This window comes from Elephas maximus, chromosome 3 (genome assembly GCF_024166365.1).
Source record: "Elephas maximus indicus isolate mEleMax1 chromosome 3, mEleMax1 primary haplotype, whole genome shotgun sequence".
Taxonomy (NCBI): Eukaryota; Metazoa; Chordata; class Mammalia; order Proboscidea; family Elephantidae; genus Elephas; species Elephas maximus.
Window position 1 is genome coordinate 75176069 of NC_064821.1, and position 22790 is coordinate 75198858.

Genomic DNA, 22790 nt, shown 5'->3' on the forward strand with positions numbered 1-22790 from the left:
TTTCTTATTTAAATATGTCACAGAGATAAGAGGGGCAGATGATCAATGTCTTCGTCAGCATCTCCTCTCAGCCCGGATAAGGGCTTTGAGAAACCTCCAAGGCTTCTGGCATCTACAGCTGAGCCCAGTGTGGGTGGGGCCCTAATGGGGAACAGGTCCTGCCTGTCCACACCACCCTGGGCTGCAGCAATGCTGACGTGCTCAGTCCAGGTCCGCTGCAGCCATGTTAGGAGAGAACGCTCTCACCCTACTCCTCGTGGTCCCGTAAAAACCAAGACTCCATTTTGATTCATGGCAGCCCTGTGTGTTAGAGAATAGAACAGCTCCTTAGGGCTTTCTTGGCTGTAATCTTTACAGAAGATCACCAGACTTTTCTTTCACAGTGCTGCTGGGTGGGTTCAAACTGCCAATCTTTAGATTAGTAGTGAAGTGCAAGCCATTTCCATCACTCAGGGACCTACTGAGCTCTTACTATGTGCCAAATGCTGTGCTTAGTGATTTCTATAAATACCAATTGCTGTCGAGTGGATTCTAACTCATGATAGCCCCATGTGTGTCAGAGTAGAACTGTGCTCGACAGGATTTTCAATGGCTGTAATCTTATGCAAGCAGATTACCAGGCCTTTCTTCCAAGGCATCACTGAGGGGTTTGAACCACTAACCTATAGATTAGCAGCAGGGCATAAACCGCGCCATCTGGGAACGCGATGTTTCCACAGAGGGAAGGGAATCCCCAGTCTTTGCCCCAGAGGGCACAGCGCCAGTGGCACACCTACTTGTCCAGGCTCTCTCTGCCCACTCACTCTCTCCCCATACTGCGGGAGGAGGAGTAACTTGTCCAAAGAGTGTGTTTCAGGGAAATAAATTAGCACGCTCAGCTCAGCCCCACCCTGCCTCTGGCCTCCCTAAACTTACCCAGCAGGGTTCGCCCATGTGATGGGGGCCTGAGCTTGTCCCTTTGTGCAGGTAAATGAGAGGGTAAGTTTTTTTAATTCAAGAGGGAAGTATTAGTCAGCCAATTTGGACTCACATCCAAAGCCACATTCTCCAATCAGCTTTATCAGTAATAAAGCTAACATTCTGATCTCTCCATTCAACTCCTCTTTTCTTTTTCACTCAGTTGTTTCCCCACTAGAGAGGGGAGAATGGCCTGATGGTTAGAGTCGAGAGGAGGAATTGGACAAGACCAGTGTTCTCTGCCTGGGGTTCCCAGACCCCTATGGGTCTTCAAAGGCAGTAATGAGAGTTTGTGAGCTATTTTCAGTATTTCAAAGAGCCTAACAGAAAACACATTTATTCACGGTCAAAATGCACAGGCCATATACATGCCAAGTGTCTGCTTTGGGCTGGAAAGATTCCCAATCAGTGAGGTCACACCGTCCTCTGCCCATTCTGATTGGTGGGACAGAGTCTTGGCCCTCAGGGACCCCAGTCGTTTGACAATTAAGGGATGTCAGTTTCCCCTGCCCCTCTGCTTTAACTGCATGAGAAACGTCCCCTCCTTGGCAAGGCTGTCCACTGCTTTGAAAGGGGAAATTGAAATGAGGTGCATTTGGGGGAATGAACAGGGGTAGCCCCAATCTTAGATAAAGGGAATGAGAATGAAGTCCCAAGATGCTTTTTCCTAAGGCCAAGTAACAGAAGGACCCAAGTTAGGAAAGTGGACGCATGTCACTGCCTTGACTCAGGCAACATATGAAGGATGAAGGGAGAGGGTGGGAAGAGGGACTGAGGCTGAGTAACAGGTGAGAGGAGAGGTTGGAGTGGGGCCATGTGTCTTCTGCATGTGGCCCCTTCCTAACGTGACTTTGCTCATCTGTGGGTGGGCTGCCACACGGCAGATCTGCGCTAACCTGGGGACTCTAATGACCCTTGTTCCAGTCCCTCACAGAGCCTCCTGTAACTCTTCCTGCTTGGGGGGTAAGGGAGTGCTGATCAGTGCCAACAAACCTTATCACAAGTGGCAGTTACATATATCTTTTAAGAATAAAAATGGGGAATGAATTCATGTCCCTTTTAATAAATACAGTCTGGTAGAAATTGTGCCTGGAAACCCAAGGTTTTTGGGAGGAACTCAGAGAATGGGAATGTGTCCCTAATGTGTCCCAGTGGGAATGTGTCACAAAGCTGGGTTGTGTTGAGGGAGGCAGAGAGAGACACCCCTCTCTGGGAAAGCATCAGCACACACAGCAGAGGGGGCTGCCCTTTCCCCCCATGCTAGGGAGGGCTGGGAAGGCAGTTTACCTCTTTATCCACGGTCCTTTCAGTTGCCTCATATGCATGTGAAAGCTGGACAACTAAAAAGGAAGATAGAGGGAGAACTGATGCATTTGAATTGTGGTGTTGGTGGAGAGTATTGACTATATTGTGGACCACCGGAAGAAGGAACAAATCAGTCTTGGAGGAAGCACAGCCAGAATGCTCCTTACAAGTGTGGATGGCAAGGCTTTGGCTCACTTACTTTGCACACATCATCAAGAAAGACCAAACACTAGAAAAGGACATCATGTTTTCATCAGTGAAAATGAGAGAAACTCTCCATGAGATGGATTGATACAGTGACTGCAAACATGGGCTTAAACATACCAACAATTGTGAGGATGGCACATGACCATGCAATGTTTGGTTCTGTTACACATAAGATCACCATGACTCAATGGCAACTAACAACAGGGCCGCTGAACTGATCAGCAAGGCATGCCCTCTAGATGCCCCTGCTCTACCTGAAGCTGGTAGGGGAGAGAAAGCCCACTGTCATTCTCATCCCTACAGCTGGTTAGGAAAGTGGGCTCTGGGTGTGTCCTGCAGACCCCTTCAGAGCCCTAATTCTGCACATGTTCCTGAGTGCACAGTGTCCGAGATTTAAATCCACAGTGCATGCTGGAAAGCACCATTGGGCCTCAGGCCAGAGCCATGTTCTCCAACATGAGGTACCAAAAGATCTGTGATCTGAGGGTATCGGGCACATGCCCAGCTATTAATAAATAAATCAGAACTTTCCCTTCCATACGACTAGTGTTTTTCGTTCTTCTTCTTATTGTTATATAGGCACTGTTGAGTCAATTCCAACTCCTAGCAACCCCATGTGACAGAGTAAACTACCCCAGAGGGCTTCCTAGGCTGTAACCTGGAAGTAGATTGCCACATCTCTCTCCCGCAGAGCTGCTGGGTGGTTCTAATCGCCAACCTTTGGGTTAGTGGTCAGTGCTTAACTACTGCACCACCAGGGCTCCTTCTTTGTACTTACATTCCATCAATCGGAAACCGTCCGCCCCATCAGCTGGAGCTCTAAAAGGGAAGGGAGTTAGTGGCATATCCATTTAAACACCTGCCAAGGCTCACTCTTATCCCAAGAGCCTCAGATTCTTTGCCACTCCTTCAATGGTTATCAGCTTCTCCTCCTGATCTTGGTCTTGTCCCGTCTCTTCCCTCCCAGAGAAGAAAGCCACTCCCCTTATCTCTGACTGAAGTGTTGGCCATGGATTGGACGAAGCCAAGAATGGATGGAGGGAGACCAGCTGGAAGGCTATGGTAGTTCCAGGGTGCCTTATGTCACGAATATCCAGGAAAAAAGGAACAAGGTCCAAGGCACAGCAGCACCAGTAAGGGTGCCGGGAAATGGAGGGCAGGCTTGAAAATTATTTGGAAGGTAGAACCCACAAGATTTGGTTACCAGTAGATGAAAGGGGAGTGGGCCGGTATAGAATTCAAGACTGATCTCCAGGTTTCTGGCTTAGAAAGATGCATGCTTAGTGAGCAATGTGGTGAGGTGGGACACATAAGCTTGGGATAGTAAAAAATTGCTCTGGGAGGCAGAGCTGAGTCACATATATGACAACAGAAATGAACAGCTCAGTTTGTGGCATGCTGAGCATGGGGGCGGTGCACCATCCAGGTGGGTATGTGAGTCTGGAGTTCAGGAGCAAGGTCTTAGTTGGAGACTAAATTAGAGGATTATCAGCACTTGGATAGTTGCATTAAAGCCACAGTAGTGAATGAAATGTAGAATAAAAAAAGTGAGGCGGGCTAAAGCCAAAGATCTGGAAACACCAACGTTGAAGCAAATTTGAAGGGGGAGGGAGTGATGAGCAGTGTCAGACGCTGAAGAGGGAGAGGCAAGCGGGAAGGACAGACGGGAGGTCAAGAGGCAGGCTCTGGGCAGACGGTGAAAGGTCTGGAAGCCAAGAGAGACACTTGGATTTGGTAAATAGGAAGTCATGTGGTGCCCTTGGCTGGAGCACTTCCCCGGACTGGGGAGGGTGGAAGCCAGATGACAAATGAAGCTGAGAAATGAATTGGCAGACACTCTCTCAGGAAGCATGGCTGGGAAGGAAAGGAGGGAGACAGGGTGATAGCCGAAAGGGGGTGCAGAGTCAAGGGAGGGGTGTTGTTGAGTATATTTTTAAGATGAAAATGAAGCATGTTTATGGGCTAACGGGAAGGAAACAGAGGGGAGGGAGGCATTAGATAGATGGGGGGCAGGGATGCCAACTGTGGCAGTGACGTTCTAGGTAACGAGGGGCACAGAGTCCTCAGCACATCTCTATACAAATCCAACAGCAAGGTTAAGCAGTTTTTTCCTTTAGTGTCAATTTTTCAGTGAAGTAAGAGACCAGGTTGTTCAGGAGGGTGAGTGGATGAGGCTGCCCCAGAGATGAGAATGGCCCCAAGATAGAGCCTGTAGTCCAGAGTGCTTCGGAGCCAGGGGCAGAATACACCAGGGACTGAGCAGAGTGGGAGAGGCCAGCAAGGGGTTGGAGCGAGACGAAAAGAGTGGAGCAAGGTGGGGTCAGATGAACTTTTGGGCTCAAAACCTGAGACCCACAGGCACTGGGTTGGTCAAGATACACACATATCTACCCTCTCACCACTCTACTTTACCCTACTGTCTTCAGACGAATCAGTTCATTCTTACTAAGATATTAATGATTTGCATCTCCCATAGTATTTTTTTTTATAGTATTTAATTTTTTCAAGGGCTTTCAACCCAAAGATTGCAGCAATAATAGAATATTCCTGAAACACAGGCTATTACAGGGTTGCCGTCTTATTGCTCTGTATCATAAACCCCTCCAACTTCCTGGCCCTATCTGCTCAGCAATCCTTCACCTGGGGAAAACCTGCCACAATTTGGTGAAGGAACAAAAAAGAAAACCTCACTGTGTCTTTGATGCTCCAGAAAGCAGCCTCCAGGGTGTTCATTTTAATCTGATAGCCACTTGATGGGCATTCATTCATTCATTCAACAAATATTTACTGAGCATCTACCATGTTCCAAGCACTGTTCTAAATGCTGCGGACACAATGGTCAGCAAAACAGACAGAAGCCCCTGCCTTCAGGGTGGCATGACCTCATCGGGGCAAAAGCGCAGGAAAGCTGTGAGCCAGCCACTTTACAAGCATGACTGTGAGGTCAGGATTTTTGTCCTATTTTACTAATGTGACAACTGAGGCCCAGAATGAACTAGAGCCAGGATTTGCCCCAGGTTGACCTTACCCCAAAGTTTGTGCACAGAGAATGCCGTAGTCTAGTGCCTCTCAGACTCTCCAGGGCACACAAATCACCTGGGGATCTTACTGAAATGCAGATTCGGCTTTGACAGGTCAGGTGGCGCCTAAGAGACTGTACTTCTAACAAGCTTCCTGGTGAGGCCTTGGACCACAGGCTGGAAACCAAGGGCCTATTATTGTTGCTATTAGTTGCCGTCCAGTCGACTCCGACTCATGGCCACCTTATGTGTGCAGAGCAGAACTCTTCCAAAGGGTTTTCAAGGCTGTGACCTTTTGGAAGCAGATTGCCAGGCCTGCCTTTAGGTGGATTAGAACCACCAACCTTTCGGCTAATAGTCAAGTGCTTGCTAAACTCATTTGCTCTTGAAACATCCTCCCCCGCTCCTGCCAGTGCACCTTTTCAACAGTCCCCACCCCAATTCCAAAAGCCAAGAAATGTTTGGTTGATTGAATGAATGAATGAATGCCATCCCTGGACCTCCAAGAGTCTTTTCCTGCCAGTGTATTTCCTGCCTTAGCTTTCCTATTTGTATAACTGGGCCCTTGCCTTGGTTTCCCTGCTGAGATCCTCACTGGGACTATAGACTCCCAATGCCCCTCCACCGGGCTAGGGCCCCTCTACCCTGCCAGCTCCCTACCCTCAGAACTGGATCCTCCTCCAGCCTGAACAAAGCGAGAGCTGGCACCTGGCTCCTGGGTCCCACCTTCTGGAGCATCCTCCCAGAGCCCACCCCCAGCCTAAGCAGGCTGGCTGACCCTGTCTTAGTCCGCTTCACCTCTGTCCTAAAACGCAGCTGCCTTCCACCAACTAGCCAGAGGAAAATGGCATTTCAGCGCTTTGTGTCTGCTCTTCAGCAAGTACTAAATCTAGACTAATGGAAATTAGTACAGTGGAGGAAGTTGAGGATAAGACTCCCCTGAGTGTCCTGATTTCTCACCTAACAATTCCGGGGGCAGTGGAAAGACTTGGTGATTCAGGAGCTTCAAGCTGCCAGGCCGCCCTTTACCAACAGACCTGATGTTAAGTGAGTTTAGCAGGTCAGGGGTGCTAATGCAGCCCTGCAAGGCTAGTGGTTCCCAGTCTCCTCTTCAGGTCTGCCTAATCTCATTAACACAAATCTGGTCACCCTTGGGGCCACTCTAGAGTGCCATATCCTCTGGTCCTGGCTTTCCCAGTGTAGGAGCAGATAAAAAAGGGGAAGGGGGGAGCAAGGAGGCAATGCTACAAATGGCAGCCACCATGTGGGCTGCCAAGTGTAGGCAGAAGCCTTCCTCCAAAGCCACCCAGGATCCAAAGCTTCCCTCTGTGCATTCTCATGCATGGTCAAGACTGGGGTCACCAGAGGTTAAGCAGAAGGGTGAGAATGGCTGAAGGCTGATCACTCGGAAGACCTGACCTTCAGAAAGGGGTGTGCCTAAGAGGGCAGGGGGAAAGGGGAGCAGAGAAGGACAGGGGGAGGAAGGTAAGTGGATGAGGTTGGAAGAGAAGAAGAGAGGAAAGGAAAGAGGCAGAGTAGTAAAAAGGTTAGCAGACACAAAAGACTTAGGCAAGGTAGAATATGGTAGATCTTCCCACAAAATGGTAGATTGAAATGATCCTCTGAGTCATACCCAAGCAGGTAGATTTGCTATTTTTTATTTTCTTTCTTGATAAAAGTTTATCCTCTTTGAGGAGAAGGGGGACAGGAGACAGGAAATATGCTGTGGAGTCAATTGCGAATCATGGCGACCCCATGTGCTACAGAGTAGAATTAAGTTCCATAGGGTTTTCTTGGCTGCAATCTTTATGGAAGCAGATCACCAGGCCTTTCTTCCATGACATCACTGGGTGGTTTCGAACCACCAACCTTTTGGTTAGTAGCCGAGTGCAAACCATTTGTGCTACCCAGAAACCCTTTCTGGCACAGGGCAGGCCCTCAATAAATGCCTGTGGTTTTGGGAAGGACTGAACAACCCCTCACATTCCCTAAATGGTTCATCTGGGTAGCACCCATGGAGTAATCCATTTGGATTTAACTGGGGTCTTCAGGAAACACAGAGCCTTGAGTCAGAAGAAAGATGTCCTGCAGGATTTGGGAGCCCATGATCAATAGGAAGGTTCTGGGGCACCTCAAAGTGCTCCAACAGAGTGCCAACCCTACAAAGGGTCAGACCCAGAGGGCCTAGGAATCCAGCCCCCTCCTCAGTTCATCAGCCCCCCCATATGTCTCACTTTCCGCCTTCCACAAAGCGTGGATGGATCTGATTACGTCAAAAGCACTTCTTCCCCAAGAAGGAGGCCACAAAGAAAATACGGACGGCAGACTGGGAGAAGTTATTGGTGACCTCCAAAACCAACCAAGGGCAATATCTGAAAGGTCAAAGGAGCTTCTGGAAACCAACCGAACAAAATTAAAAACTAAGAAAGGAAATCCAGTTAAAAATGGGCAAAGGATATGAAAAGGCAGTTCACAAAACAGAGAAGCTCAAACGGCTAATGAGCACACAAGAGATACTCAGACTCCCTAGGAAACAGAGGAATGTAAAAGGGAAGCAACGAGACAGCAGTTCAAACATTGTAAGAACAGCAAAAATTAGAAAGTTGGGTAACATCAGGTATTGGTGAGGATTTGGGAAAATACACCCTTGAGCACTTTTGGCAGAAATGTGTGACCTGGCACAGCCCTTCTAGAAAGCAGCGTAGCAGAACACAGAAAACTAACATATTAACTCAGGGTTCCCAATCTTTGATTTGTATAGCCCAGAGTTATTCTCACGTAGGGTCCCAAGAGGGCACGTGTGTGGCCAGGAGGGATCAGAGACACGCCCCGGATCTGTCCCCAGGAAAACCGATACATAAAATGTGATGAATGCACAACTCACCATGCTACTAAATTTCCGTTAGAGACTACAGACTAGACGCCCACCAGCAGCATGGTTAGATCCTTAAAATACGGTGTTGAGTAAATCAAGTAGAAACCAGATAAAATTTGTAGTTCAATACCATTCATGTAAATTAAAAATACATATACAAAACAACACGACGTATTTTATAAGGGTCTGTGCATACTTTAAGACATATATCAGATATATGAGAGTACTGGGTACCTATGGGAGGACAGCAATGATACCGTTGGGGATTGAAGATGAAAGGAGGAAAAAATTAAAATAAAACAAGAGAGAAGCCTTGCACAGGCTGGTGATCATAAAGCACTATGGACTGCTGGTAGGATTAATTCAGTGTTAAGCATTTGACATTTAAAAAAAAAAAAAAAGCAGGAAACGAAAACATCCAGCTGTGCCTTCCATGTGGCTCGGGAAAACTATCCCTGCAGCATTGTCCTCGTTTCACGTTTCTTGGAACAAAATGTCATAGGAGATGTGAATTCTAGTGGTCCTGGCATGTGGGGAATTGTCATCTTGCTATAGTTAAAAGGTCCCTGGGTGGCGCAAATAGTTAACACACTGAGCTGCTAACCAAAAGGTTGGTAGTTCAAGTCTACCCAGAGGCACCTAGGAAGAAAGGCCTGGTGATCTGCTTCTGAAAAATCAGCCATTGAAAACCCTATGGGGCACAGCTCTACTCTGACACACACGGGGTCACCATGAGTCAGAAATGACTTGACAGCAAGTAGTAAGCATTACAAAGACTCGATGCAGATTTTGTTCCCTGGACTGATGCATGTGAGAAGGTGAAGCCGGAGCAGTCACCTCTCCCAGAGGGAACTGACAATGCTGCTTCCCAGTGGCAGGTGGGCAGATGGCTGCGGCCAGGATGTCTTGAGGGACGTGGGTAGAGTTCCGGATTGCTTGTTTCCTCCCTTTCCAGTTCTCAGGAGCAATCACACAGGCCAAGGATCGATCAGGACCAGGAAGCTCAGCAAATCCACGTTCCTTCACCCTGGGGTCTTTTCCTGCCTGAAGCACAGCCAGGTGGGCTATGCTTCCCATCGCTGGAAAGCCAAGGCAGACTGGCCCCTGGGCAGGATCTGCCATTGGATGGGGCTTAGGCTAGTAACATTTTCCACCCTGTTTTAATATTTCTGGCTCCGATTTTCTGTTACTGATTAAAGAGCTTCCAAATCTGGCATTACATAGACAAGGTGGGTATTATTATCCCCATTTTAAAAAACAAACCAGTTAACAGTGAGTCAATTCCCACTCATGGCACCTCCATACGTGTCGGAGTAGAACTGCTCCATAGAGTTTTCAATGGCTGATTTTCAAACAGATCGCCAGGCCTCTCTTCTGAGGCACCTCTGGGTTGGACTCGAACTGTCAACCTCTTGGTTAGCTGCCAAGTACTTAACCATTTGTGCCACCCAGGGACTCCATTCCTATTTTACAGGTGAGGAAATGGAGGCTCAAGAAGATGAAATGATTCACTCACAGTCACAGAAATCGTTAGGGGCAGGAACAAGGCAGCCAGATGTGTTTCTTGACTCCCAGGCCTCATGGCAGGGATCTTCTAGAAGAGCACATATAACAAGGGCTAGGAGGGCAGAGCCACACAGGTCCCTGGGAGAAGTGGACGCCATCATTTGAGGCGACTGTTTTCACGTTAGGAACTTTTTAACACGGCCCGAAAAGAAATCACCAAACTATCACCTCGTTCTTATTGTCAAGTAATGTACCAGACACCCACAGCTCATTACTAAGCATCACCCAATCTCTAAGCCTCTGTCCACCTTTAATCTCACCCCTGAAGCAGGGATGCAGGATGCAGGGAGGGTCAGAATGTGGCAAGGAAGACTTAGGACAGGGTAGGGGAAGGCGAAGGAGTCAGGCAACAGCCTGCAGGCAAACTTTCTGAGGCCTGAGCCAACTCTACCACACTTGCTCATCTCAGAAAGGGCCATCAATCATTTCGCACAAAACGTCTGCAGCATTCTCAGATAGTACACTTGTATCTCAGAGAGTCTAGATTTCAAAGTCTCTGCTTCTACCCTTTGAAGTTAGAACAGGTCACACTCGCTTACTTTCAATCAATAGTTGTAGCTACTTAATAATGGGTCATGTTCTGTTTTCTATTAGAAAACCTAGAAGACGGACACATATTTTTTTTTGAGGATTCTGGATTATAATTGCACTTAATTGAGTATAAACTAGACACTGGCAAGGAGGAAGGTTATTTGTGATGCAATATGATCTCTTATTTTCTGCTCTAGACCACACAGAAGATTCTCAAATAAATTTCTAAGAGTTATCTTGGTGCTCTCAGTAATTGAAGTATATATACGTTATTTTTAGCATCATAAAAGTTCCTTGTAATGATGATTTTCAAGGATAGGACTCACATCCCCTTAGAGACCGATTCAGTTTAAAATTTTCAAACAATATAGAAAAAAAACAGGTAGAAAGTAAAAGGCAGTTCTAGTGAGGAAGCCCCCAAAATGCCCCAGGGCTTTGCATTCTGTGGGCTCGGCCACCCCACTAGCTCCAGGATGGACAGAGTGCCCCGTCTCTCACATTGACCTTGACATGAGCTGCTCCAGTGTTTCTGGCATGCGTCTGACACATTTGTCCGATAGGGTTCCTGGTGGTGGCCACACAGCACTTCCAACTTCTCCTTCAGCATTTTAGGATCCACGGGCAGGACAGGGAGCTGGTGGGGACTTCCTATCTGCTGGAAATGTCACAGTTCAGGCAAGCAAGAAACTGACCAAAGCTCAAGGAGTTCTGGAGAGGAAGGTGCTACAATCAGGTGAAGCAGGTGAAGTGTTTCTGGTGCTCTCCTTCATTTCCCACTTCCTCATAGTCAAATGGCCATATAACTCCAGCACATCTCCCAGTATCCCATCCCAACTCACCCAACACAAACCACCCCAATACACCCACCCCCATCTCACCTTGCCTCTACTCCACGAAATCCCGATTGACTCATTCTACTCTGGCCCACCCATCCCATCCTATCTGGTAAAACAAAAAACCAAACTTACTGCCACTGAGCTGATTCCGACTCATAGTGACCCTATGGGACAGAGTAAAACTGCCCCATAGGGTTTCCAAGGAGCAGCTGGTAGATTCAAACTGCCGACCTTTTGGTTAGCTGCCAAGTTCTTAACCACTGCACCACCAGGGCTCCCATCCTATCCTATCCCATCCTAATCCAAGCTATCATATCACATACCAATCCATTCTAACCCATTCTCACTCCATCCCATCTAATCTCATCCCAATCAATCACCTGAATACATCCCGTGCTCTCAATCCCATCCCAAACCATCCCGTCTCACTCCAGTCTATTCCATACCATTTCACTACTCATCTCAATCCACTCCAATTCGTTCTATCTATCCCATCCCAATATATACCAATCCACTCTTGATCCGACTCCAACTCATCTCTCCCTACTTGATCCTAGTTCATCTCAAATTATCTTTATTCTCCAATCCCACCTCATCATATTCTATTCCATCTCCTTCCCCTCATCCCCTGCTTGGCCAAACTTCTCATTTGTGATTGTATATAGGAACATAACCATCCTTCGCATTACCTGAAGCTACCTGAGAAAGTCAAAGGATGTCACCTCCTACCAAGCTAAGTGTGTACTTGGGTGGGCAAAAAGAAAATACACAGTCTCATTTTTAAAGGAAGGGTGTGAAAGATAGCCCAGGAGGATGGGCTCTCAAGAGACCACAGAGAAAATAAATAGGAGTTTCCTTTGTTTCCCTTGACTGACAAGAGCCAGGAAAGAGCTCTAGGAACTACATCATCATTTTCAGGTTGAGAAACACCCACATCTTCCAGCCCACCCTTTACTTTCTGTTGGCTCAGGAGACAGCTAAGTTCCATTTAAAGCCAGTGATTCTGAAGCAGAGTCTCTGTGAGGATTCTGGAATAATCCTCCATTTTCAGGCTCACCCAGATGTTCCCTGTTGCTGGGGAAACTGAGGACTCTCCAGTAGGCAAAGCAGAGGGGTTGGGAGGCCCTATCCCACCCTAGGAGAAAAACCCAGGGAAGGCAGTGTCTGTGGCATTCTGCAACCTCTAGGGGGAACAAGAGGTACTCCCCCTCCCCCATTACCGGCCTGCAGGAAGACTGCTGACCTGGGTTGATGGGTTGGATGAGTTGGTCAGGTTCTAAGGGGTGTGTTTTGTTTTGTTTTAAGTTTTATTATATTTTATTAATTTCTTGCATTTTATTAACAAGAATAGTTTTACTTATATTTATTACATTTTATTATAATAAAATTATATTAACATAAAACTGTTTAATTCTGGGCATTCCTGTCCAGAGCTGTAATTCCCTCCCCACCCCTTGGCCTGAGTGCTTTTTTGTTTGTTTCTCTCTTTTTTTTTTTTTTTAATTGTACTTTAGGTGCAGGTTTACAGAACAAACTAGTTTTTCATTAAACAGTTATGATATTGGCTAACAACCCCACAACATGACAACACTCTCCCTTCTCAATCTTGGGTTCCCTATTACCAGCTTTCCTGTCCCTTCCTGCCTTCTGGTCCTTGCCCCAGGGCTGGTGTGCCCCTAAGGGGTATGTTTTTAATGGCAGTACCAAAGAAGAAAGACTCTCGCTACTACAGATAGTGGTATCTTGGAGTGGCATTGTGTTCAGATTATTTCTCTTACAATCCTAAGAGGCTGGTGCAGAAAGCAAGTACAGCGTCCTAGGAGTAATAGTAGTAGTGGTAGTAGTAGTAATAGCAGTAGTAATTGTTGTTAAGTTGACACTGAGTTGGTTCAGATAAGACTGTGTTTTCTCTTCTCCCCCCAGGTACACCCTTAGCTCTTATATTCTTGATGAGAGGTGAAATCCTTTGGCAGACAGGCCTGGGGCTATCTCCCACTTGGGGATCCCTCTTCACCCCTTCCCACTCCTCCCAGCCCACAACTGCCTTGGGAATGTTCAACAGGGCCGTCTGAGGGAAAGGGAAACCTGAACTCCAGAAAACCAGCCTCTGATCCTCTCAACAGGTGTTTACTGAGAGCCTGCTATGTGCTGTGAGCTAGCTTACACTGCCCTGCCTGAGTTCATGGTCCTTTAGACAGACACCACCTGTTATGGATTGAATGGCGACCCCCAAAAATATGTACTGTAAATTCTAACCTCTATGTCCGTGGTTATAATTTCAATTGGGAATGGCTTATCTTTGTTATGTTAATGGGGCAGGATTAGCGCAGGGTGGGTTTTGAGTCAATCTTCTAAAGGATATAAAGGGGGCAGATTAGGCAAGCAGAGATGTGAGGAAGATAAATGCCAAGCCACATGTAGATCTCCAAGGAACTAGGAAACAGAAGCTGAAGGACCTTCCTCCAGAGGCGACAGAGAAAGCCTTCCCCTATAGCCGGTACCCTGAATTCAGACTTCTAGCCTCCTAAACTCTGAGGTGAGGAAATAAATTTGTTTGTTAAAGCCATCCACTTGTGGTATTTCCCTTATAGCAGCACTAGATAACTAAGATATCATCTCATTAAACAGAAAATTCCAATACGTCATGATGAATTTTACAAAAGGGAAAAACATGGAGTTTTGAGATCCCATTGCAGAGCTTAGTCTAGATGGGCATTTGGGGCTAGAAACCAAAGACAGCTTTGCAGCTAGCGGAGATGGATAGATGCTGGCTGCTTGAAGAGAAGGAATTTGGGGATCCAGGCCTCAAGTGCCAAAACCGGTATAACATAACTGATGGGAGCAGGCAGCCCAATGGGAAAAGCCAGGTGGAGGAAGGCAGCCTGGGCAGAAGGATTCCAGGGATGTGGCACCAGCTGGGTCCCCTGAGATGTAGGATAGCAGTGTGGTTACAAGTGAGGGATTTAGAGTCAGGCAAACCTGGGCTCATATCCTGGCTTCGCCATTTACTTGTTTTGTGAATAAATTACATATCCTTTCTGAACCTGTTTCTTCATCTATAAAACAGGAATACTATTGCCAACTTTACTGGGTTGCTGTGAGGACCGAGTTAACACATGAAAAGTGCTTGGAACAGTGCTGGGCACATGGTGAGTGCTCAGTGAACACTAGCTATTAGTGTCACTCCCCTGGGTGCCCAGGACAGCTTTCTGAGCACAATAGGCGGGTGAAGATGTGGTGAGGGCACACAGACTCCCTGGCTGATTCCTTTGTCCTCAGTGTTCCTGTTCAGCCCAGCTTCCATTTAATGGACACACTCGGTGAAGAAGGTCTTGTGCTGGGTCTGTGGCGCACCTCATTTCTAATCTTTCCCACAATTTAGGACTTACTGCCCCCTTTCACAGGTGGGAACCTCAGCCTCGGAGAGGTCCAAGATCAGCTAAGGCTCGAGACAAGGAACATCTGACTCTGCTGAGCAATGAGATTCCCTTACTCCTGCTGGCAGGACAAAGACAATGAAACAGGTATGTCAGGCACATGGGTCAAGGTGGTGCTACTGAAGCTACCTGCTGGTTCCGTGCACAAACTTAAACTTTGCAGTGTTCAAGACCCCACAGTTTGGTTCTCCAGCCCCCTGCACATTATTCTAGCCTCATCTCAACAAAGCCACACACCGTCCATGCTATGTATAGTCAGCACTGTTCTTTGTAGTCAGCGCATTCAAAAAAAAAAAAAAACCATAAACCCACAGCTCAACCACGAATGGAAATTCAAATCCATACACACATTGGTGACTGAGCAGTTAAATGCCTTCCCACTGGGGGTGGGGATGACAAAGCTTGTTGTTGCAGTGGTTCTAGATAATCTAGGGAGCTTTCTTACCCATCTGTAGCATTTAGTTCTGGGTGAAATGCAACTGGGAACCACGTATCTTTGTGATCCTATTTCCTCTGCAAACTAACTGACTTCCTGGACCCCTGAAACTCCTGATTTAGCCTTACTGGTCCCTGGAAAGCCATCCAAAGGAAATAAATAAATAAATAGTACACTGATTTAACAACCAATTATCAAGCACCAATTCTATGCCAGCCCCTGAGTTGAGAGCTAGGGTTACTGAAAGAAATAAAGCACAGTCCCTGCCTTCAGGAAGCTCACAGTTTAACATGTGGGATCGACAAATAAACACATTTAATATAATTTCATTTGTACAATAATAAAACACTAGGCACAGCCAGGTGCCCCTGTCTGCAAGAGGCCAACTCACCAAGCACTTAGGTAATGAGCAAAACAGGGGAAATCTTTAAAAAAACTAATTAGGTGTTTGATTTTTTAAAAAAGTAACAATGCGGTTGGCATGAGAAAAACCAGAACTTTGTCAGAGAACCTTATACTCATTTTATAGTTTAATATTACTTTTATTTTCCATTATTTATTAAAGAGATGGGAGGCATCACAACCATCTCAATGCTCAGAGCTTCTTAATCCACAGAGAAATGTAGTTAGGTTTAAGGACAATGTAACGGGGTATAAAACTGAGAGAGCTTGATCATCAGTTAGTAAGGGAAGTAACTAAAAGGAAGTTGTCCATGAGCCTAAGGTTCCTGGGTTGGGTAACTGGGCTACAAGTATCACCAACTTACACAGAGAATACTGGAAGCTTAGGAGAAGAGCTACTGAGTTTGCTTTGGAAGGGAAATATCCAGGTGAAGATGTCCAAGAGTCAGCTAGATATATGAGCTGTCTAGACCCAAAGCTTCCATGGGCTAGGAAGCCAGTAGACATTTATCAGGCCAAATGTCTTGGCAGGAGAGATGTATCTGGAAGCTTCAGAGTATAGTAGTGGAAGGAGTGGGCATGGATGAGCTCACCCAGGGAGTGGTGAAAGGAAATGAGAAAGTACAAGGAATGGAACTCTGCAGATCCCCATAATTAAGGGAGGGGAATAAATGCTACTATTAGGGACTGAAAAGGAACGCCCAAGAGGTAGGAGAAAAATCAATGAAGCATGGTGTCCTAGAAGCCCGAGGATGGGAATTTAAAAGTGTCCCAAGCCACAGGGAAGTGAAGGAATGGAAGGATGGTACAATGTATTTGACAATTAGGTTGATCAACAGTGATCTTTTCTAGAAAGTTGCAGGGGAGTCCTGGGGACAGCAGCTGGACTACAGGGAGTGAATGGTGGTAGAAAAGTGAGCTGAAGACCCCCTTTGAAGAGAGTTGATTGTAAAAGAGCAAGAGAATGTGAGATCGAACTGCCAAGGGCAACTGGAAAGGTCAGATGGGAAGCTTAGGGAGCAGTGAGCTTAAAATAATGGTGATGGGAACAAGTGGAAAACGACAGTGAGAATAGTAGCACAGCTTGAAGAATGTACACAGTGTCACTTAATTGCACATGTAGAAATTGTTTTTAAAAAGAACTGGGATGGTAGCTACAAAAGGTCAATGGGGCCAAGAAGTCTTATTGACTCCTTTTGTTTTTACAGGCCAAGGGGAAATATCCAATAGGGAGAGCCATTGACTGATTGACAGTAGGGAAAGTAAGGAGCCTGGGTCTTTTTTTTCGGGGGGGGGGGGTCGGGGGTAGGGTAAGGCAATGCACAGGTAGAGGGGTCTGGGGGAAGAAGGTAAAGATAAATAAGAAGGCTCCTCCTTTTCAACTCCTTATGTTCATTTTATCCAGCCAACACTGGGCCAAGGAAAGGAGACTGTTCAGTCCTGAACATCTTTTAAAGTCAATGGTGTGAAGGGGACACAAAATGACTGTGCTTCCCCCTCTAATGTGCCAAATCCTGCTGATCACTTCTCACCAAGTTCATTCCCAAACTGCTGCTGCCTGCAAGGCTCCACAGCACAGCGGCGGATTATCAAGTAGGCAAGTTAAGCATTGTGCTTACCTTGCTTGCCAAATCATCTGTAGTGAACAATTTCACATTTTTTCAGCACATCAAAGATTCTGCTTCTAGGTATGGCTGACATTTGTCTCTCTCCCAGTCCCACAGCACCTTCCTACAGAATCAAAACCTCTTTTCAAATTTACAATCCCTGCCGGGGTGGATGACCCAAAGAGCAAGGTAAGCGCGGGCTTACTTCTACTTACTTACTAATCTATAGTGAACAATTTCACCTGGGTTGTGAATTGTTCACTACAGATTAGTACATAAGCACAAGTAAGCCCGTGCTTACCTTGCTTATTGGGTAATCTGCACCTGAAACAGCACAATGAAATGCTGGGAAGGTTTGAAAAGAAATGCACTGGAAGCACTGGAAGACAGAGGACAACTACTCCCTCCTTCAAACCTCTTGTCCCCCCTTGCCCCCCAACTTCTCCACCGACCAAAAAGCTGCCAGCAAATGGATCTCTACAAGGCAAGGTTCCAGCACCGCGTAGCAGTGTGCAAGCTTGGGTGATTTGGCCTGTTTCTTCTACTCCCGGAGGCCTGTCATACCTAAGAGGCAGGGACAAATCTAGCCAGAAAAACAGTTCAAGTCAGATCTGGGCGGTTCTGGGTCAGCTAAGCCAGAGCAGGGGACTCAGTCGGACAAACCTCAGAAAGGCCTGACGGCCGGTAGAGAAGGTCTCCCCGCTGCCCATGTGGCAAGTCTGGGTGACCAGCAGCATTGGTGTGCACAGCTTCCCAGGGGGTGTGGGTGTGAGCGAGACCGAGTTCCCAGGCGCGTGCATCGCGGGCGCCCCTCTCTGGGTGTCGGCGGCTATGACTCTTCCGGAGAACCCGAGAAAGTCCGCTCAAGTCTAGAGGAGAGAGCCGGGCTGGTTTGGGGGGCCTTCACTGCCCAAGAACCCCAACATTCCAGGACTAAAGGGCAAGCGACACAGTCTGTGGGGTTCGGCTCACTAGATGTTGGGGCTGGAGAGCTCACCACTTACTGGCCTGCCAGGGGATGGGGGACACTCTCCAAGAAGAGGACACTGGGTGGTGGGGTTGCCAAGGCCAAGCCTTCAGAGGTTCAATCGGCGGTTTAAAAAAAAAAAAAAAATTGTTCCCAGCCTGAGATGCCCTGGGTCCAGGCCTTGGCAGCAGGTGTTTCAGGTCTTCTTCTCGGGTGGGCGTCAGCCTCCGGACTAAACAGAATGCAGCTCCAGGTGCCGCCCGTTTGGACCCGTCCCCACCCGGGCACAGGGAACTTTCTAGGCTGTAACTAAAGCTGAGCTTCAGTGGGATATATGGGGTAAAGTGGGAGGGAACGAGTAGAGGCCAGTGGCCCCCACTGTGGACTAGGTTCCCTCCTAAAGCCGCGTGCCTTCCGCGGTTGGCAAGCTGCAGCCAGACACTACGAAGTTCCAGGACTAGCAGCACCCGCCAGGTCTGCCCCCTACTCGACTCGGTCGCCTGGAGCGGGTCCTGCCGCCTGCGCCGCCGCTGCCGCAGCCCAAGCGCTCGGCTGCAGCAGGGCGCGGGAAAGGGCACTTTGGCGCGGAGTGGGAACCAAGGGGGATGTGGCGGCGCGGAGCCGGGTGGCGACACTCCCTCCCCCGCCCACGGGCACAACCCATGCCCCCGCCTCCCCGTCACTCAGCACCCTCCAGCCCCCGCCCTTCTGAAAAGCGTGCGTGGGACCCCCGCCCTGGACTCCCGCCCCCCCGGCTCCCCTACTAGCCCAGAGCACCGAAAAAAAAGAGGGAGACAATTGGGGAGGGGGTGGCGGCCGCAGTCTGCGGGCGGCTCCAGCGGGGGCGCGGGTTCGGTTCAGGAGAAAATGGTCGAGGGCAGGGAAGGGGAGACCAGGCAGGCGCGGAAATGGGGAGGGGGCGCGCCATTTCTCTAAGCCCCCGACGGTTGTGCCAACTAGAATGGGGGGGAGGGGGGGCTCCGGGAAAGTTTATCGGGGAAAAGCCTGGCACCTTGGGGGCTGGATGGTTGGAGAAACTGAAGTCATGGTCCCGGTGCCCCGCAACCCAGGTAGGGGATGCCTGTCTCCCAGGCCCCCATGCCGGCACGACCCGGCCAAGTTGCGGCTGGGGCTGGGGGCAGCAGTGAGGATGAGGGTGGAGGTGGGGACGTGGTTGAGGGTGGAGGTGGGGACGTGGTTGAGGGTGGGGTGGGGGTTGGTGATAGAGAGGAAAAGCTGAAAATTAGGGTGGGCGTTTGGGTGAGTGCGAGGTTAAGGCGGGGGGGGGGGCACGGGGATAGAGACTGGAACCGGTCGGGGATGGGTGGGCTCGGGGCTCGGGTGGGGCGCGGGGTGGCCCCGTCTCCCCGGCGCTGCCGGACTTACCCGCGGCGGCCGAGGCGCTGAGCAGCCCCCAGCCCAGCAGCAGCAGCAGCGGCGGCAGCGTTGGCGGCGGCCGGCCCCACCGGCTCCCTGCACCCGGCACGAGAGCCGAAATCCCGGCTTCGCCGCGAGCCCTCCCCGCGGGGCAGCCGCAGTGCCCCTGCTCCCATCCCCGCGAGCGCGGCATGGCGCGGCCGGCAGCGCCGAGGGAGAGGCTCCGCTCGCCGCCGAGGAGAAAGGAGGTCAGGAGAGCTCTGGAGCTTTTTTCTGCTCGGAAAAAATCCCGGTACGCGGGAGCCCTGAGCTTCTGCGGCTGGAATGAACCAAGTGTCCGCCTGGCCGGGGAGAGGCGCGCTGCGCTCTCGGAAATGACTCGCTCCAATCCCGCTTCGCGGGGTTCGCGCCGGGGGGCGGGAGGGGGGAGAATTATCCCCGGATTAATCACTCCGGAGCCGCTTCTCCGCCGCTCCAAATGCTGGGGGTGGAGGCGCAGCCAAGGAAAAAATATTGGGGGGTTGGGGTTCCTCTGCTGCACCACCTCCACCTCCAGATAAGCCACAAATTACATCTAAAGGGTTGTTTATTCCTGTTTGTTTTACAATTGACCAGTTCCTTTTAAGTTCAGTTCTCTCGTTTCCATTTATAAAATCACCCATTAATACACCTCCCAGACACACGCACGCACACACACACACACACACAGTGATACCGACACACGCGCTCACACACCCAGGCACACACGCACACACGCACACACGCCGCTCCCACGTTTGGAAATTGGAATACTGTCTGGGCAAAGGTAACCAAAGAAGGACTCGGTTCCCAAGTCACTGCTCCTAGGAGCTGATCTTGGGTAGTGGCTTTGAACTTGCAGTCTGGGGCTGGCGGGAGACGACGAGGAGCCCCATTTGCAAGAGCCTCCTACCCCATCCCAGGAGAGAGGCGTATGTGCGTAGACCTAGGCTGGGTTAAGAAGCGGTGGGGGAGCTGTTCATTTCACTCAGTGCGGACATACAACACCCCTCAGACAAAATCTCTGGATGGAGGGAGGAGTGCATGTCTGCGGGCAGTGGGGAGCGAATTGGTGGAAGGACCGTGCAAGAGTTACTTGTACAATTTATCCTCAAAATTAACCAGACCCTGCCTCTCCCCCTCCCCGCCAGGGCCCCGAACCAGGGGAGTTTCTCCCAATGGCGCGAGCCGCTCCCCACCTCCCCCCCGGTCGCCACTGCCTTCAAGCCCCCAGGGCTCAGCCGCGGTCTTCACCCCATCCCCCACCCCGACTCGGCCGCTGTCTCGGTCTTGTCTCCACTGGGCTCCTCCGTCAGTCACGATGGCTCCTTCGCTGTCTACGCCAAACTCTTATCTAGGCGAGAGGGAAGCGACGCTGCAGGGGGAGGGGGGAGCACTGGAGAGGGGGAAGGGGAAAGGCCTGGGGAGGAGGCCCTGGCTGATGTGCCCAGAAGAGAGGTACCTGCCGACCGGCACCCCAACCCCTTTGCCAGAGGCATCCGAGAGAGGCCGCTCTCAGGGTTTAGCGAGCCGCACGGTTTGGCCAAGCCCGAGCTTTGGCATCTGCGAGGCCCAGGGGGCAGTGGCCGGCGGTGGTCGCAGCCTGGGAATTTTGGGGAAGGGCATGGAGAGGATTGAATGGGTCGCCAGCCCGGGGGAGGTGACAGGACCAGAGGAGTATATGTTTGCCTTTGCTCCCCAAGAAAAACTTGTTCCCCCCAAGCCATGCTCTTGCGGCCTCCTGGATGCTCCCGCCCCCCAAGTTGTTCCGGTTTCCCGGCATGAGCTCATCCCGCAGCTGGGGAGCCGACCCGGTGGCCCCCGGAGGGCGAGCCTCCTTAGAATCGTAGCCCCCATCCCCACCCCCAGCGCACTTGCTTTCCCGGCCCTCCCGACGCGGGCTCGCTGGGTGCCAAGAACCAAGCAGAGCAGCCAGAACTTCTCAGTGAAAGGCCCGCTTTATGTCCTGGGGCAGCGGGGAGGAGGCTTTTCGCTCCTCATTGTCCAGACCCAGCCCCCGAAGCGAGAGCTCAGCCAGCCACGACTGGCCGCGGCCTTCCCACCAGCCCTGGAGAGGAGGGAGGGTTAGGCTCTGTGGTGAGTGGGGGCCCGCCCACCGTGGGTCCTGGTGGCTGGACCTTCCCTGGGCTGGGGTCCTGGCTCCTGAGCTTTGGGCTTCAACTCTTCTGGGGATGGGGTTTCCTGGAGAGAAAGGAATTGGCAGAGAAGCCCCTGCCTGCTCTGCCGCCCACAGCTGGACTAAAGAGGGCCTGGGTTCCTCCAGGATTGGGGACTCCAAGCCAAAGGACTTTCCCCACCCTCTCTGGGTTCCAGAACTTTGCTCTGGCTGCCACCAGCAGCTGAGGTTTCCCCCTAAAATTCTCCCTGGCAAAAAAGAGCATTTTTCATCCCTTTTGCAGGGGGCCGTGGAGGGCAGGAGCACCCTTTTTATCCCTGTAAATGGCCCAGTTACTTGCATCCTCTGCCATCGGTTCCTTCCTCTGATCTATTTAGGTCCACATGCATTTACTAAGTGCTTCCTGAGCTCAGGTCCTGTGCAGAAGCTGTGCTGTGGGCAACACAGAGATGCACAGTGTGTGGTCCCAGCAAGGAAGGACGTGGGGCAGAGATGGGAACCCACACATAGCTGATACAAGCCAGACAGCATCAGTACCATGACAGAGAAGGAAGGGCATGTTACATGGAGACATATCAAGAAAGTAAGCTTTTCCGGGACTTGGAAAGCTAATTTAATGAGAGAAGTAAGATTTTGGCTGGACCCTGAAGTCTGGATAGGGACTTACACAAGATGAAGATTCATTTACTCAACAAATATTTTTTGAACATCACAACATGCCAGGACACTGTACTACCCAGTGCTGTCAAGTCGATTCACACTGTACTAGATACTGAAAATACACCATAATGCACGGTCCCTGCCTTGATGGAAAAACAAACAAACCCATTGTCGTTGAGTTGATTCCAACTCATGGCAACCCTAGGTGTGCAGAGCAGAACTGCTCCGTAGAGTTTTCTTGGCTGTAATCTTTTATCAGAGCAGTGTGTCAGACCTGGATGGGCTTAAACTGCCAACGTTTAGCTTAGCAGCTGATCACAAACCATTTGCACCACTCTGGCTCCATCCTTGATGAAGGCAGGCAATAAACAAACAAATATATGTGAAGTTACGAATTAAACATGCTGTAATGAAAATTCATGGTGATATGAGGAAGAATAAGGAAACAGGCT

General features: G+C 49.6%; 1 protein-coding gene across 1 annotated transcript in view; it reads right to left on the reverse strand.

Moving 5' to 3' along the window:
- Nucleotides 1-19828, reverse strand: part of CSMD2 (CUB and Sushi multiple domains 2) — a 786100-nt gene extending 766272 nt beyond the window's left edge. The window contains exon 1 of the mRNA XM_049878694.1: nucleotides 19533-19828. Coding sequence (XP_049734651.1) covers nucleotides 19533-19716 — 184 coding nt within the window. The 5' untranslated portion in view covers nucleotides 19717-19828. The remainder of the gene's footprint in view (nucleotides 1-19532) is intronic.
- Nucleotides 19829-22790: the final 2962 nt, after the last annotated feature.